Source organism: Myotis brandtii, unplaced genomic scaffold (assembly GCF_000412655.1).
Source record: "Myotis brandtii unplaced genomic scaffold, ASM41265v1 scaffold426, whole genome shotgun sequence".
Lineage (NCBI taxonomy): Eukaryota > Metazoa > Chordata > Mammalia > Chiroptera > Vespertilionidae > Myotis > Myotis brandtii.
The window spans coordinates 1,287,308-1,299,317 of record NW_005366314.1 but is presented as its reverse complement, the minus strand read 5'-3'; the positions used below and the strand labels follow the sequence as shown (position 1 = coordinate 1,299,317).

General features: G+C 47.3%; 1 protein-coding gene across 1 annotated transcript in view; it reads left to right on the top strand.

Annotated features, from left to right (window-relative positions):
• Positions 1-1,050, top strand: part of PLK2 (polo-like kinase 2) — a 4,715-nt gene extending 3,665 nt beyond the window's left edge. Inside the window, exons 11-12 of the mRNA XM_014546039.1 lie at positions 116-226; positions 351-1,050. Of these exons, the coding sequence (XP_014401525.1) occupies positions 116-226; positions 351-542 (303 nt within the window). The 3' untranslated portion in view covers positions 543-1,050. The remainder of the gene's footprint in view (positions 1-115; positions 227-350) is intronic.
• The last annotated feature ends 10,960 nt before the right edge of the window (positions 1,051-12,010 follow it).

The window sequence follows — 12,010 nt, the reverse complement described above, 5'->3', positions numbered from 1 at the left end:
GGGGCGGGGGTCCCCGGGCCACCGGACATCTGCTTCCTTTGGAGAGGCACTTGCCTCCAGAGGAATGGAGTGCTCGCTGCAGTCTCTGCAGTCCCCTCTCTGCCAATCCCTTCAGGGTGGAGACCTGCCCAGCGTCACTGACACCCGGAGGCCCCGGCTCTACCTCCTTCAGTGGCTCAAGTCCGACAAGGCCTTAATGATGCTCTTCAACGACGGCACCTTCCAGGTGAGCAGCCCTAGGGCAGGGCCGGTGGAGGTCCTGGAGTTACTTGCACTTGCCGTCCAGCCCGTGACCCGACGTTCCCCATTCGTGTTCAGAGACCTAATCATGTCTTCGTTTCCTCTCCAAGGTGAATTTCTACCACGACCACACGAAGGTCATCATCTGCAGCCAGGACGAGGAGTACCTGCTCACCTACATCAACGAGGACCGGCTCTCCACCACCTTCCGGCTGACCACGCTGCTGGTGTCGGGCTGCGCGCCGGAGCTGAAGCAGCGGATGGAGTACGCGCTGAACATGCTCCTGCAGAGATGCAACTAGCGGACTGGGACGGAGGCCCGCAGCTCCTCCCAGGGAGCCATGCGGCCAGGGGAAGGTTCCGCACGTTGTGAGGCGGGCAGCGGAGGTACGAAGGCCGTCCTTCTGGCTGCCGGACTGTCTGAGGATGCCGCTCTTGACCGGGACAGTCCGAGTGGGAACCCGAGTGCAGGGACCTGTTTTAAAAAGTTTTCCGGACAATTTCAGAGAAAGATGCATTGACTGACTCCTGTTGAGAGTTTCAGGCAGAGGATGGGCTGTGACCTCCTTCCCGAAGGGGAGGAGCCGCGTGGAGAGGCTGTGACGGGGCAGCGTTGGGCTGCTTAACTGTGAACTATGGCCATCGACAATGTTTTTGGTTACTTTTTAAGACACTTGTGGCTGGAAAAGTGCATTCCTTGTTAATAAACTTTTTATTTATTACAGCCAAAGAGCAGTATTTATTATCAGATGTTTTTTTTTTTATGTTGACCATTTTAAACTGTTGGCAATAAAGCTCATGGAAAAGCAGCAACACTTGTCCAGTGGTCTGTCTGTCATGGTGCGTCGCTGGGCGCAGCCTTCTTCGGTCCGGACTCGGCATTGCATGGGGCATAGACGCGTACTGGAGAGTTAGATCTTGGCTTTTCTACTAGGTTCCAGGCAGGCAGGGTAGATCTCGCTTGACGAGAGTGTAACAAAAATACTGCTCTCATTGCCAATACAGGCCTCCTACTAACTCCAAAACCAGTTTCTCTCCAGAGGGTCAGCTCAGAGCTGAAGCTGCTGGGATCTGTGTAAACAGACTCTGTTATTAGTGTCAGGAGGTTCAGGAAGTTTATCTTAATACGGACAAAATGCTATGCTGTGCGCCCGCACCTCCAAGTGCATCACTCACTGAACCTGCCCCAACGCCTCCCGCGCCGCCGGCAGGACCAGCGCCCTCTCGATGGGGGAAGGGCTTCCTACATAGTCGTTCTGTTTGCCTTCTGGTGCACGGTGGCGAGGATGGCCTGGGAACCAGCTCTGCTTCCAAACAATCAAGTCGTCCCAGAGCAGACCAAGCTTCTCTTCGGTGGGACCTGCCCTGGGACAGGCACGGAAAGCTGCCCGGCCTGTTCCCTGAACTTGCAGTGACCCGTCCGAGAGGCAATGCCTTGTGCTGGGTGGTGACCTGCTGTGAGGAAGGTGCTGTCCTGAGAAGTCAGCATCTCTCACATCCGGGCGAGGGCCGCGCTGGGATCCTGCACTGAGGTGTGATCGTCCACGTCTCTTAAAATTATCACCAACTGCTCCTGATGTATTTTATTACTAAAAGTCAGATCTGGAGAATTTGCCTTGGATATTCCTCAGGTCCTAGTTGGCTGGAATGCTCCGGCTGTGCATACAATGTGAGTCTTTGTTAAATGGCTTAGAGTAATAGCTGAAAAAAAAATTACACTAATCGCTGGGTGTGCAAAAGTAGAATCTATTCTAGGCAGAGAAGGAAAAAGCAGGAGCTGGCAAATGGTAGAACATGTTCTTTCACTTTGAGTTGCACAGTGTCAGGCTATATATTACTTTGCAGCTTGAAAACATGTGCTTGTCCATCGTGTGTGCGGAGGGTCCCTGGGTTGGAGGTGTGGAGTAAACCCACACCCCTCCCTGCCCTCAAGGAAGTCCCGGCGAGTGGAGGAGACAGTGCATTTACTTATTAGCCTGATACATGCCGTGATGTGATGATCCAGGTATGTGCTGGGTGTTCTGGGAACCAGCCGAGACTAGGAACCATGAGGAAGGAGCCCCAGGCGTGGGTGGGCGCAGAGACTAAATTCCAGAGGAGGAAGTTCTTGTTCATTGGGCTTTGAAGATGAGTGGGGTTAGGAGAGGAATGCACAGGGAAGGGTTCTCAGAGTGGGAATACAGGCACGGTGCCCGAGGACGAGCCTTCACAGTGCCAGTGGGTGTGTCGCCCGGCAGGTAGAGGCTGGAAGGAGCAGATGGCAGGCCTTCTGCGTGCCGCCCGGGCGTGTGGGCTGCACCGAAGGTTATGCTGGTCACAAGGTTTTGAGGAGGAAAGGGACCTTGTATTTCAGTTTTAGGGAATTCATTCTGGGGGCAAATGGACGGGAAGAAGGTGGAGAAAGAAACCGAACTGCACAGGGCTTAGTGCTCTGATCCAGGTGAGAAGGGACCGAATGACAAGGAGGATGTGGAGTTAGACGCAGCAACTCCTTGCCCCCTGGCTCGTGGCAGTGTCCTGGAGCTGGGTACCAGGCCTAGCGGAAGGCGGCGGATCCTGAGGGAACAGCGGATGACAGTAGGTTGGGGAGGGATTTGGAAAGATTGACCGTGAAGCCTGAGGAAGAGGGTGGGGCTCAGGACGATCGGCTGGAGCAGTCCCTGCGGGGAGGGGTGTTGTGTGGGGCCGGGACGGAAATAAATGAGGAATACAGAAGGAAGAGCCGAGTCAGGAAAGGATGGTGCGTTCAGGACGTGCTGAGTCAGACCTGTGTGAGGATGCCCAAATTGGTCCAGAGAACAGTTGAACATACATGTCTATGTCTTGAGAGAGCAAGATTGGGGAGTAGCCAGGCTTGGGCAACATCATAGGAGGGCAAGAGAGCACAGAGGATGGGTCCCTGTCACCCAGCCGCGTTCCTACGGTGCTGAGGGCAGCCACAGAGGACACAGCAAAGCCGTGGAAGTGGGGGAAGGAGGCTAAAATATTCCCCAAGACATTCTACTCCTCCAGACCAAGGGAGCCTGCAGTCCGTGAAAACACCAACCTGACAGCTGCGCTTCACGAGCCCCTTCGGCCTCGGGAATGTCCCTCAGCCGCCTCCAGTCCTGGAAGCAGACGGGCGGAGGGAAAAGGCGGTATCTGAAGGCGCCCTGACGTCCACGCGTCCTCACGAAATGAAAGGGAAGGTGAAGTCGACATGAAGGCTCAGGCACTGCAGCGCCAGATGGAGAGTGGCCAGCAGACTCTTGGTTGGAGTCCATTGTCCAATAATTGTCATCATTGAACCACTGGGAGCTTTCAGGCAAAAACGAGCATTTCCAACTTCTTTTGAAAAATGTCAAGATCAGGCAAAATTGAGTTTGCATTTCTGCGTAAGGCTGGTCAGCTGGAGCCGAGAAGCACCCGCCCCTGAGGGAGGGACAAGCCCTCCCCAGGGTCCTCACCTGATTGCTTTTCTCACCTGACCCCTCCCCTCACCTGGCCCTTCCCCTCACCTGGCCCCTCTGGACCTGTGAACGAAGCCTCTCTTAGAACCAGGTGAGACTGAGGAAACCTATCTTCAAATTCTGATTACAAAAGCTGGTTTCATGTCTATAAATTTCTGGTTATTCAAAAGAATAACAAAGGAGAAATGACAATGTAAGTTTTCTCTATTTTAATATTGTCTTTATTAATACTTCCCTGTCCATTACCTCTTTGTTTCATATTTTGGATGAATTGGGGGAAAGTGTGGGTTGGATGTTGAAGGTCAGGTGGAGCTGAAGGGAAGTGAAGCAGTAAGTCCTGACACAGACAAATGAAGACCTACCAAGCCTTCAGACGCCGTGGGTTTCACCAGAATGTGCTTGACTTCTGTTCATCAGGATTTCTACCTAACCAGCAGAAGGTGGTTAAGGTCATCTCACATAATTCATGATGAAATTCAGGGTGAAGGTGAATTTGGAGGTTTTGTAGATGAGGAACAAGAGATCATTCCTCCTCTGACTTGCACGCTGGTCCAGATATAAATCTTGTTAGCAGTTACCATAACGGTTATGGTAACCCATCCCCGCTCCCTTCTGTCGACCTGCTGCTAGACCCGGTTGTTGACTCAGAGACGCCTGAGCTGTGGGCTGGCGGCTGATTGTTCGCTCCCTCCCACCTGGGTAGAGGGGGAGGCAGGGCATTGAGGTGGACCCTGCAGCAGCGGCCCCTGCCCACCTGGGCTTGACCTTGGGTCTCCTGTTTCCATCCGCTGCCCTGCAGGCCTGCAGCTCTGCCACAGGGATTAGAACTAAACTCTGAGGAATGTTCTCCTTTGGGATCAGTCACAGGGAAGGGCAAGTGACTAAACTGGCCCAAGACCAGCACCAGGCTTTTTGGTTTTATCTAAATAATACACTCTGAGTTGAAGCAGTTAAATGTTCCTCCAAATACAATGTTTGTACCTAAAAAATAGAATAACCCTGACATTTGTGCAATCTGACATATTGCTCTCAGGTTCACCCCTTCCTCAACAAATGTTCGCCTTGCATTGCTCAAGTTAAAACGATATACTGGACAGTACAGAACTGGTGTTTAACACAATAATTTAAAAACTGCATTAGAAAATATCATTGCAAGTAGACTTTGATAACTGCATTCAGAAATAGCAATGAAAACATGATTGTTCATCTGAACCTAAGAATGTAAGTTAATACATTTCCAAAGTCCTAATGTGTGAAAAAACTATAGTTTACCTCAAAGGAAACATGCAAGTCAAAACTTACGGCAAAAACAAAGTCAGTTCCCCAAATAAGAAACTTTTGTGGCTGAAACAAAAAGTAAACAAATTATGGAAATAGATGATGTAGCAGAAAAAGCTTAGACTTCTCATCAGGCCTCAGGCTGGATGCAGCCAGGCCAGTGCTGCTGGGTGATCCTGAGCAGCCACTCCGGTTCCGACGTTGCTCTGCTGCGAAGCAATGATCACGATAAAAACTGTGTTAGAATCTATTAGGTCGATCAGTGTCATGCTGCCAATATCTGACCATTTTTGACCTAGAACAAAAGCTATTTCTGGTCATTCAGAAGAGGAGAAATGACAATGTACGTTTTCTCCCCTTGTTGAACCTTGTCTTTATTAATATTTCCCTGTGCCCGTTACCTCTGGTGTCATATGGACCTCAGCGGTTAGCTGTATCCCACATCACGTTGTATCGTCGTCATTCAGTAAAAGGCACAACTTGACCGTTCTCAGACTTTTCACCCGCAGTCGCCATGTCGTCATGCTCCTGGGAACCACGCCCAAGGGCTCCAAGTGGGCGCAGTTTTCTTTCTATGACTGACAGCCGTGCAGGCAGGTCACGCAAACGTTCCCCACGTGTTGCGTTTGCCTTTGAGACTTTCTTTTACAGCCCCCTCACCCCCATTCAGAACATATTCCCCACTGTTTTCTAAGGAACAAAATGCCTTTGATGTCAAAATATCCCCTGTGAGACATAGCCATTGAATTTGCAACGTCCTCTGGGAAGAATACATCTCACTGATTTTTAAAAAATATTAAAATACTCTGTGGACTGTGGTAATGCTCTAATGGAGATAAGAGCTTAAATATATCCACACCATTTTTTGGGGGGGGGGGGATCAATATTAGCTTAAATGCCAATACTAAGTCTACCCAGATGTCACAATTATTTTTCCAGGAAAGGAAGTAATAAAATAATATTCTCCTCAGTTCCTAGATACACCAAAGAATTCTTCCTTGCCCTTGGTGCATTGTGACTTACGGGTGCGTTTAGAACTGCAGTCGCACTAGTATCATGGGCTCCGCTAAGAATCAAGTGTAAGAATGCTCTTCGTGTCGGGCACGTGCCACTCGCTGGCTTTATATGTCAGTCTGATGTTCACGCATAACGGGTGTCTGTCGGGAAAGTTTCCTGCCCAAGTGAAATGACTTGGGGTCAACGAAGCCACAGAATCTCCATGTGGTCGTGTCCCGGATTTCAGACTCTGTTTTAAGTGGCTGTGAGATGAACGAAAGCCGGTCTCCTGACCAGCGAATGGTAGAACAGCGCTCGCTTTACACAACGAAGCAAAACCAACAGAAAGCACATCCCTTTGCGGAGTGTCCACAAGACAAGGCGGGTCCTGAGGAAGCGCACGTGAGCCAGGGCCCCCTGCGTTTAAGAAAATGAGTGAATCACTAAAACCTTTCGGGAGATGAAGGGTTCAGTTTGCTTCATGCCGGCCCTTTCTCGTGTGCACAGGGGACCTGTGAGCTGAGGTCGGAAGCGGTGGGGGAGGTAGAAGAGGGCAAAGAGTTATTTTGTTTTCTGGGTTACATGCTGCATCTTCGCAAAGGGAAACCTATGAAATAAAAACAAAACCCAAGCTTCAAAAATTAAACTTCATCTTTTTTTCACGTAGGTACTTTGAAGCATTAAAGTTCGATTTCCAAAAAGCGCCCCCGCAGTGGGAGGTTTGGGTTGAAGAAACAGCCCCTTGTGTTGTGAAGTCCTCAGAGGGTCTCATCGCACGGGCATCCTTTTACTCATGAGGAATCGGTGCCAAAGCTTATTTCAAAGTGTAATGATGACTCAGCTGCTGGAAATCCTGTTCTCTCCACGAGGAACTGAATCCCTTACAGACAACACCAGCTCACTATCAGCGTGAACGCGGGACCCCCTGGGTTGTTGGGGGCATTCTCGATCTCATCGCACAAACAAGACTGCATGGAACCAAGTTGTTACAAACACATTTGTACAAGAACAATTTTCCCTCCACTGGGTCAGCTGACACCCTCGGATGGTGTTGGCCAATAGCAAAATTCAGACTATTTTATATTTTTTCTGTCCTTTCCTAGAGTGGAGGTCCTGGGATTTTAAGACCTAAAGTCGTTAGCTGTACACAATTACTGACAATCACTGGGTGAAGGTGCAGTTCTGTGAGAAGGGATGAAATCCAACTGTATCTCTACTTAACCAGGGAAGATGTAGAGATGCTGCTAAAAACAGTGAAGGGTTGGAATAATAAACACATTACTGCCAAGTCAAGGATGTCACAATGCATCTAATAACAGGGAGCATTTATTTATTAGGATAAATAACAACTAAAATAAGTTTTACATCTATGCTACTTGCAAAAATTACATCATTATCAAAATAACACCACATTATTGATAACATGGTATAGGTTTTACATTATTTTATTTTTTACTGTGGGTTTTAGGTTCAATCTATGCTTCTAAACTATCAAATCTTAACATTTCAAAATCGAGGTTCAAAAATCAGCTTCCATCAAACAATCAGATCCAGGGCTCAAATATCCGGCGGAGGAAACATGTGCACTGTCCTTTACGGCGTCAACCGGCAGTCCCACAAATTTCAAGAGACTCGAGAAGTTATTGTGAAGTAACAAAGGAGAGATGGCTTTTGTTTGTGGGTGGTTTTAACAGTGATAAGGAAATGTACTTAGATGAGTTGAGTCAGACGGTGACATTTTTGCTAAAATGGGTATTTACCATTTCCAAAATTAAAGGCCAAAAATATCTTCATCACAGTCAATCATTGAGCTCAGATTTCTCTGTCACATCTCTGAGCACTGAGGGTGACATTCATTGTGGGTGTTTGCTGATCTCGGTGCTCAACTCATTTGAAAAGCAATGATACTATTTTCAGAAGGCAATTAACTTTGAACTTCCAAACAGCACATCCATGGCTTTGCGTCCACAGCATTCACATCAGCATTGTTGAATCATCTCTTTGAAATCCCCAGTCTCACGCAGAACGGATGCTCCTTGGTAGACTTGCTTCTCTTTAGAAGCAACGAAAGTGAGGCTACGTCCTGGAGATTCAATGATGGGTTTTCTCTTTTCTGGTTAGTTTTGTGGTCAAACAACCAGGATGTTTGACTTCATAAGCAAAAAATAAATTTCTTTTTAAAAGACAGGACAAAACAAACCAAGAAAAACAACAAACAACCGGACTGAATTTAGCTCTCCTTGCTCATCGAGACAGCATTTTTGGAAATGAGACATTTCTTAAAGGAAAGATACTTTATATGGAGACTTCCTCTGTAAAACTGGTGTTGGGTGTTGGGTGTTGGGTGTTGGGGTGCTGGCGTGTTGGGGTGTTGGGGTGCTGAGGAAGGTGGCTGTGCCTTTGCTCTGGACTACTTCTGAATCAGGCACCTTTCATTTTACAAAGTGGAGGATGTTTTAAACCCTTTGCTCTGATTGGCGGCTGCAGGGAGGGGTGTTGTTCAAAAGGGTGGTCTGGCCGGGAAGGAATCAGACCTGTGTCAGGTGGGCCCAGGATCTGCATCTGTAACAAACGTCCAGGGTTCTGAGCTGCTGACCCTCAGTCACATCTGAGACCACGAGGCAGGATCACGGGGGTCATTTGGAAAATGCTTTATCTGTTCAAGAAAAATGAAATAAGAATCATAGATCCTTCCTACAAACAGGACTTTCCTGTGAAGAAGCGGGTGATGGGTGCACTGACGTACGCGAGAGGGAGACTGGTTGCCTCTCCAAATGAAATCTTCTCCCCTTTGAGGCTAAATGTCCTCACTGAGGCAGCGGTTAATCTTCAAATCAAATTCTGTGGGTGGAGAGAGTCTATTTATGGAGGATCTGGTTGGGAATTTTTTTTTTCAAATATATTTTATTGATTTTTTACAGAGAGGAAGGGAGAGGGATAGAGAGTTAGAAACATGGATGAGAGAGAAACACCGATCAGCTGCCTCCTGCACACCCCCCACTAGGTATATGCCCGCAACCAAGGCACATGCCCTTGACCGGAATCGAACCTGGGACCTTTCAGTCCGCAGGCCCATGCTCTATCCACTGAGCCAAACCGGTTACGACTGTTTGGGAATTTTGGGAACAACACCAGTTAGAACTGACATTCTCCGCCATGAACTTACTGTGCTCTTCTGTTCTTATCATGGAAAACTCGGTGTGGTTGGGAGTTAATTGACGGACTGTGTGCTGTACCATTTTATCCGTTTCTATCTGTGGAACGTCCACTCTTTCAAAGGCCACTCATACAAGGTCCTCACTATTTCTGACTTACACTTGTAGCTCCGGAGATGAAGAAAATGGTTGTAGGGCCACGGGAGGGGTCAGCAATAACGAGCCGCGTGTGCCAGGTGGACAGGATGCTTCCTTAACAGCACAGTGGCCGCCGTCAATAGTGCTGGTTGAAGGCAAAATTGTGAAGACGTCTTGGTAACCCTAGGTCAGTGATGGCGAACCTATGACATGCGTGTCAGAGGTGACACGCGAACTCATTTTTTTGGTTGATTTTTCTTTGTTAAATGGCATTTAAATATATAAAATAAATATCAAAAATATAAGTCTTTGTTTTACTATGGTTGCAAATATCAAAAAATATCTATATGTGACACGGCACCAGAGTTAAGTTAGGGTTTTTCAAAATGCTGACACGCCGAGCTCAAAAGGTTCGCCATCACTGGCCTAGGTCCTCGATGCCCTCACCCTCCCTCCCAGGTGTCCCATGTTCTATCCCTCCCAGAGGACCTATGACGTTTATCTCTCAATCTTTTATAATCTCTCACAGAAAACAACCCGACAGGATACATTTTCACCCAAATGCATGACCTCTTTAAGTCTACTTTAGAATGGACATGTATCCCATAGAAGAGAACTTCTGGTCTGAGGGGACAGAATACTCATCTATGCACCCTGAAACCTGCAAAGTGGCATGTTCAGTGCAAGGGCATGGCCTCAACTTTAAAGGGTGCTATGGCTGTGAGGATGGCATACAAATTGGCATTAAAATAGAATGTTTATTTTACTCAGATACTTTTTGTAAATTAAAATATATACATTCCTACAAGTTAAAAAATGTAAAATAAGATCAATACACTTATTTTAATGTACTCATACATGGAAAGGATGCAATTTCAGGGCGCATGAATATATGAATTTGCAAAACGTGTGATACTGAAAGCCATTATGACAAGGTTCCTTAGACTGCAGGACAGACAGGTGAGGCAATTTAGCCTCAATCTTCAAAAACACACTGCCCCAGAACCCAGCCTGCCATGCTGACCCAAAGAATGCAAAATCTTCCTTTTTGAGGTCTTTTAGTTCAGAATTGCTAATCTAGAGGTAGAATTATGATCTAATTATGAGTTATATACAAAAATATATTAAAGAAAGACTGCCTTTACACCCCTTGTTAATTAAATCTGCCGAAATACAGTCTATTTGCAAAGTGGAAACCTGAATTAACAAGGCATCGTTCATGCAGAGATGACATATAAACCTCTATTTAGCTTCTGGGCTTCTACGTACATTCTGAATTTCCCCAGTCGGGTTTCATTGCTCATACCACTGAATTAGCTTAGTGCATTTTCAAAGGAGCTGGTATAGGGTGAGTGAATTATCATCATCTCCATCATCATCATCTCCATCATCATCCTGATAAAAACACACATACATATCCATAAATATATTGATAACATAGCCGAATAGTAAAATGCTTAAAAAACAATATTCCCTGGATGTGAGTGGTTTTTATATTTGAATATTAACTCCCTCACTGTGGGTAAACTTAGGGTTCACAGCATTGGGAACAAAAACCGAGCTTCACTAGTTTGTGAAATTGGCCAAGATCACATCCTCATGTGAGAACCATCCACAACAGCTGGGACCCGAGCCTCTTTCACACACAAACACGAGGGAAGCCAAAGAAGCCACACTGAAATATAAAGATAAAAAATGATGATCGAACATCTTCTATCTATAATAATAATAGGGTAATATGCTAATTAGACCAGACGTCTTCCGGGCATCATTCCAGACGTCCTTCCTGAGTAAGCCGGGGCCTGAGGGAAGCCAGCCTGGGTCCCACGTGCCAGAGAGAAGCTGGTGAGGCAGCCCAGGTCCTGGGTGCTGGAGGGAAGCCGGTGCCAGCAGCCAGGGGAAGGAAGGCCTACTCTTGCATGAATTTTCATGCATTGGGCCTCTAGTATTAAATATTTTCAAAACCCAATGGCAGAACAGGGCCTTTTTTGTATTTAAGAGTACAGTCTAATGTTTTTCCTATTTCTTTTGATGATGAAAAAGATTCATGTAGTAACTAAAGGTCTTTGAAAACTTCGACCTTTGTTAAATATCTAGATGAACACAGTTTTCAAATATATTATAAATACACATACTATCCTATACAGTGGGGCCTTGACTTACGAGTGTCCCGACTAACGAGTTTTTCGAGATATGAGCTGTCTCTCGGCCGATTTTTTGCTTTGAGTTGCGAGCTAAAATTCGGGTTACGAGCCAGCTTCAGATACCCCACCGCTAGTTGGCACAGCGAACGTCACAGTGAACGCCACAACATCAGCCCAGCATCACGTGTCTCACTCAATCATTTTTTGATTTGACATACGAGTAATTTGAGTTACGAGCTCCGTCACGGAACGAATTAAACTCGTAAGTCAAGGCCCCACTGTATAATAAAAGCCTAATATGCAAATTGTCCCCTCAACTGGGAGTTCGACTGGGAGTCCGACCGCTCGCTATGACATGCGCTGACCACCAGGGGGCGGCGGGAACATGGCGGGCGTCAGCAGCGTGGCACTGGCAGCGGGCGGCAGTGGAGGCGCTGCCGGCCTATTGGGCCCTGACGAGAGCGAGACCCCAGAGGGATGGTGGAGCAGGTGAGCGGGCGGCACCAGTCCAAGGCGGGTGCAAGTGGGGGCCTGATCGCCCCACAGATGGTGACCAGCGGCGCCTCTGACACTTCCATTACAGAGAAAAGGCAAATAACAACGTTAAAAC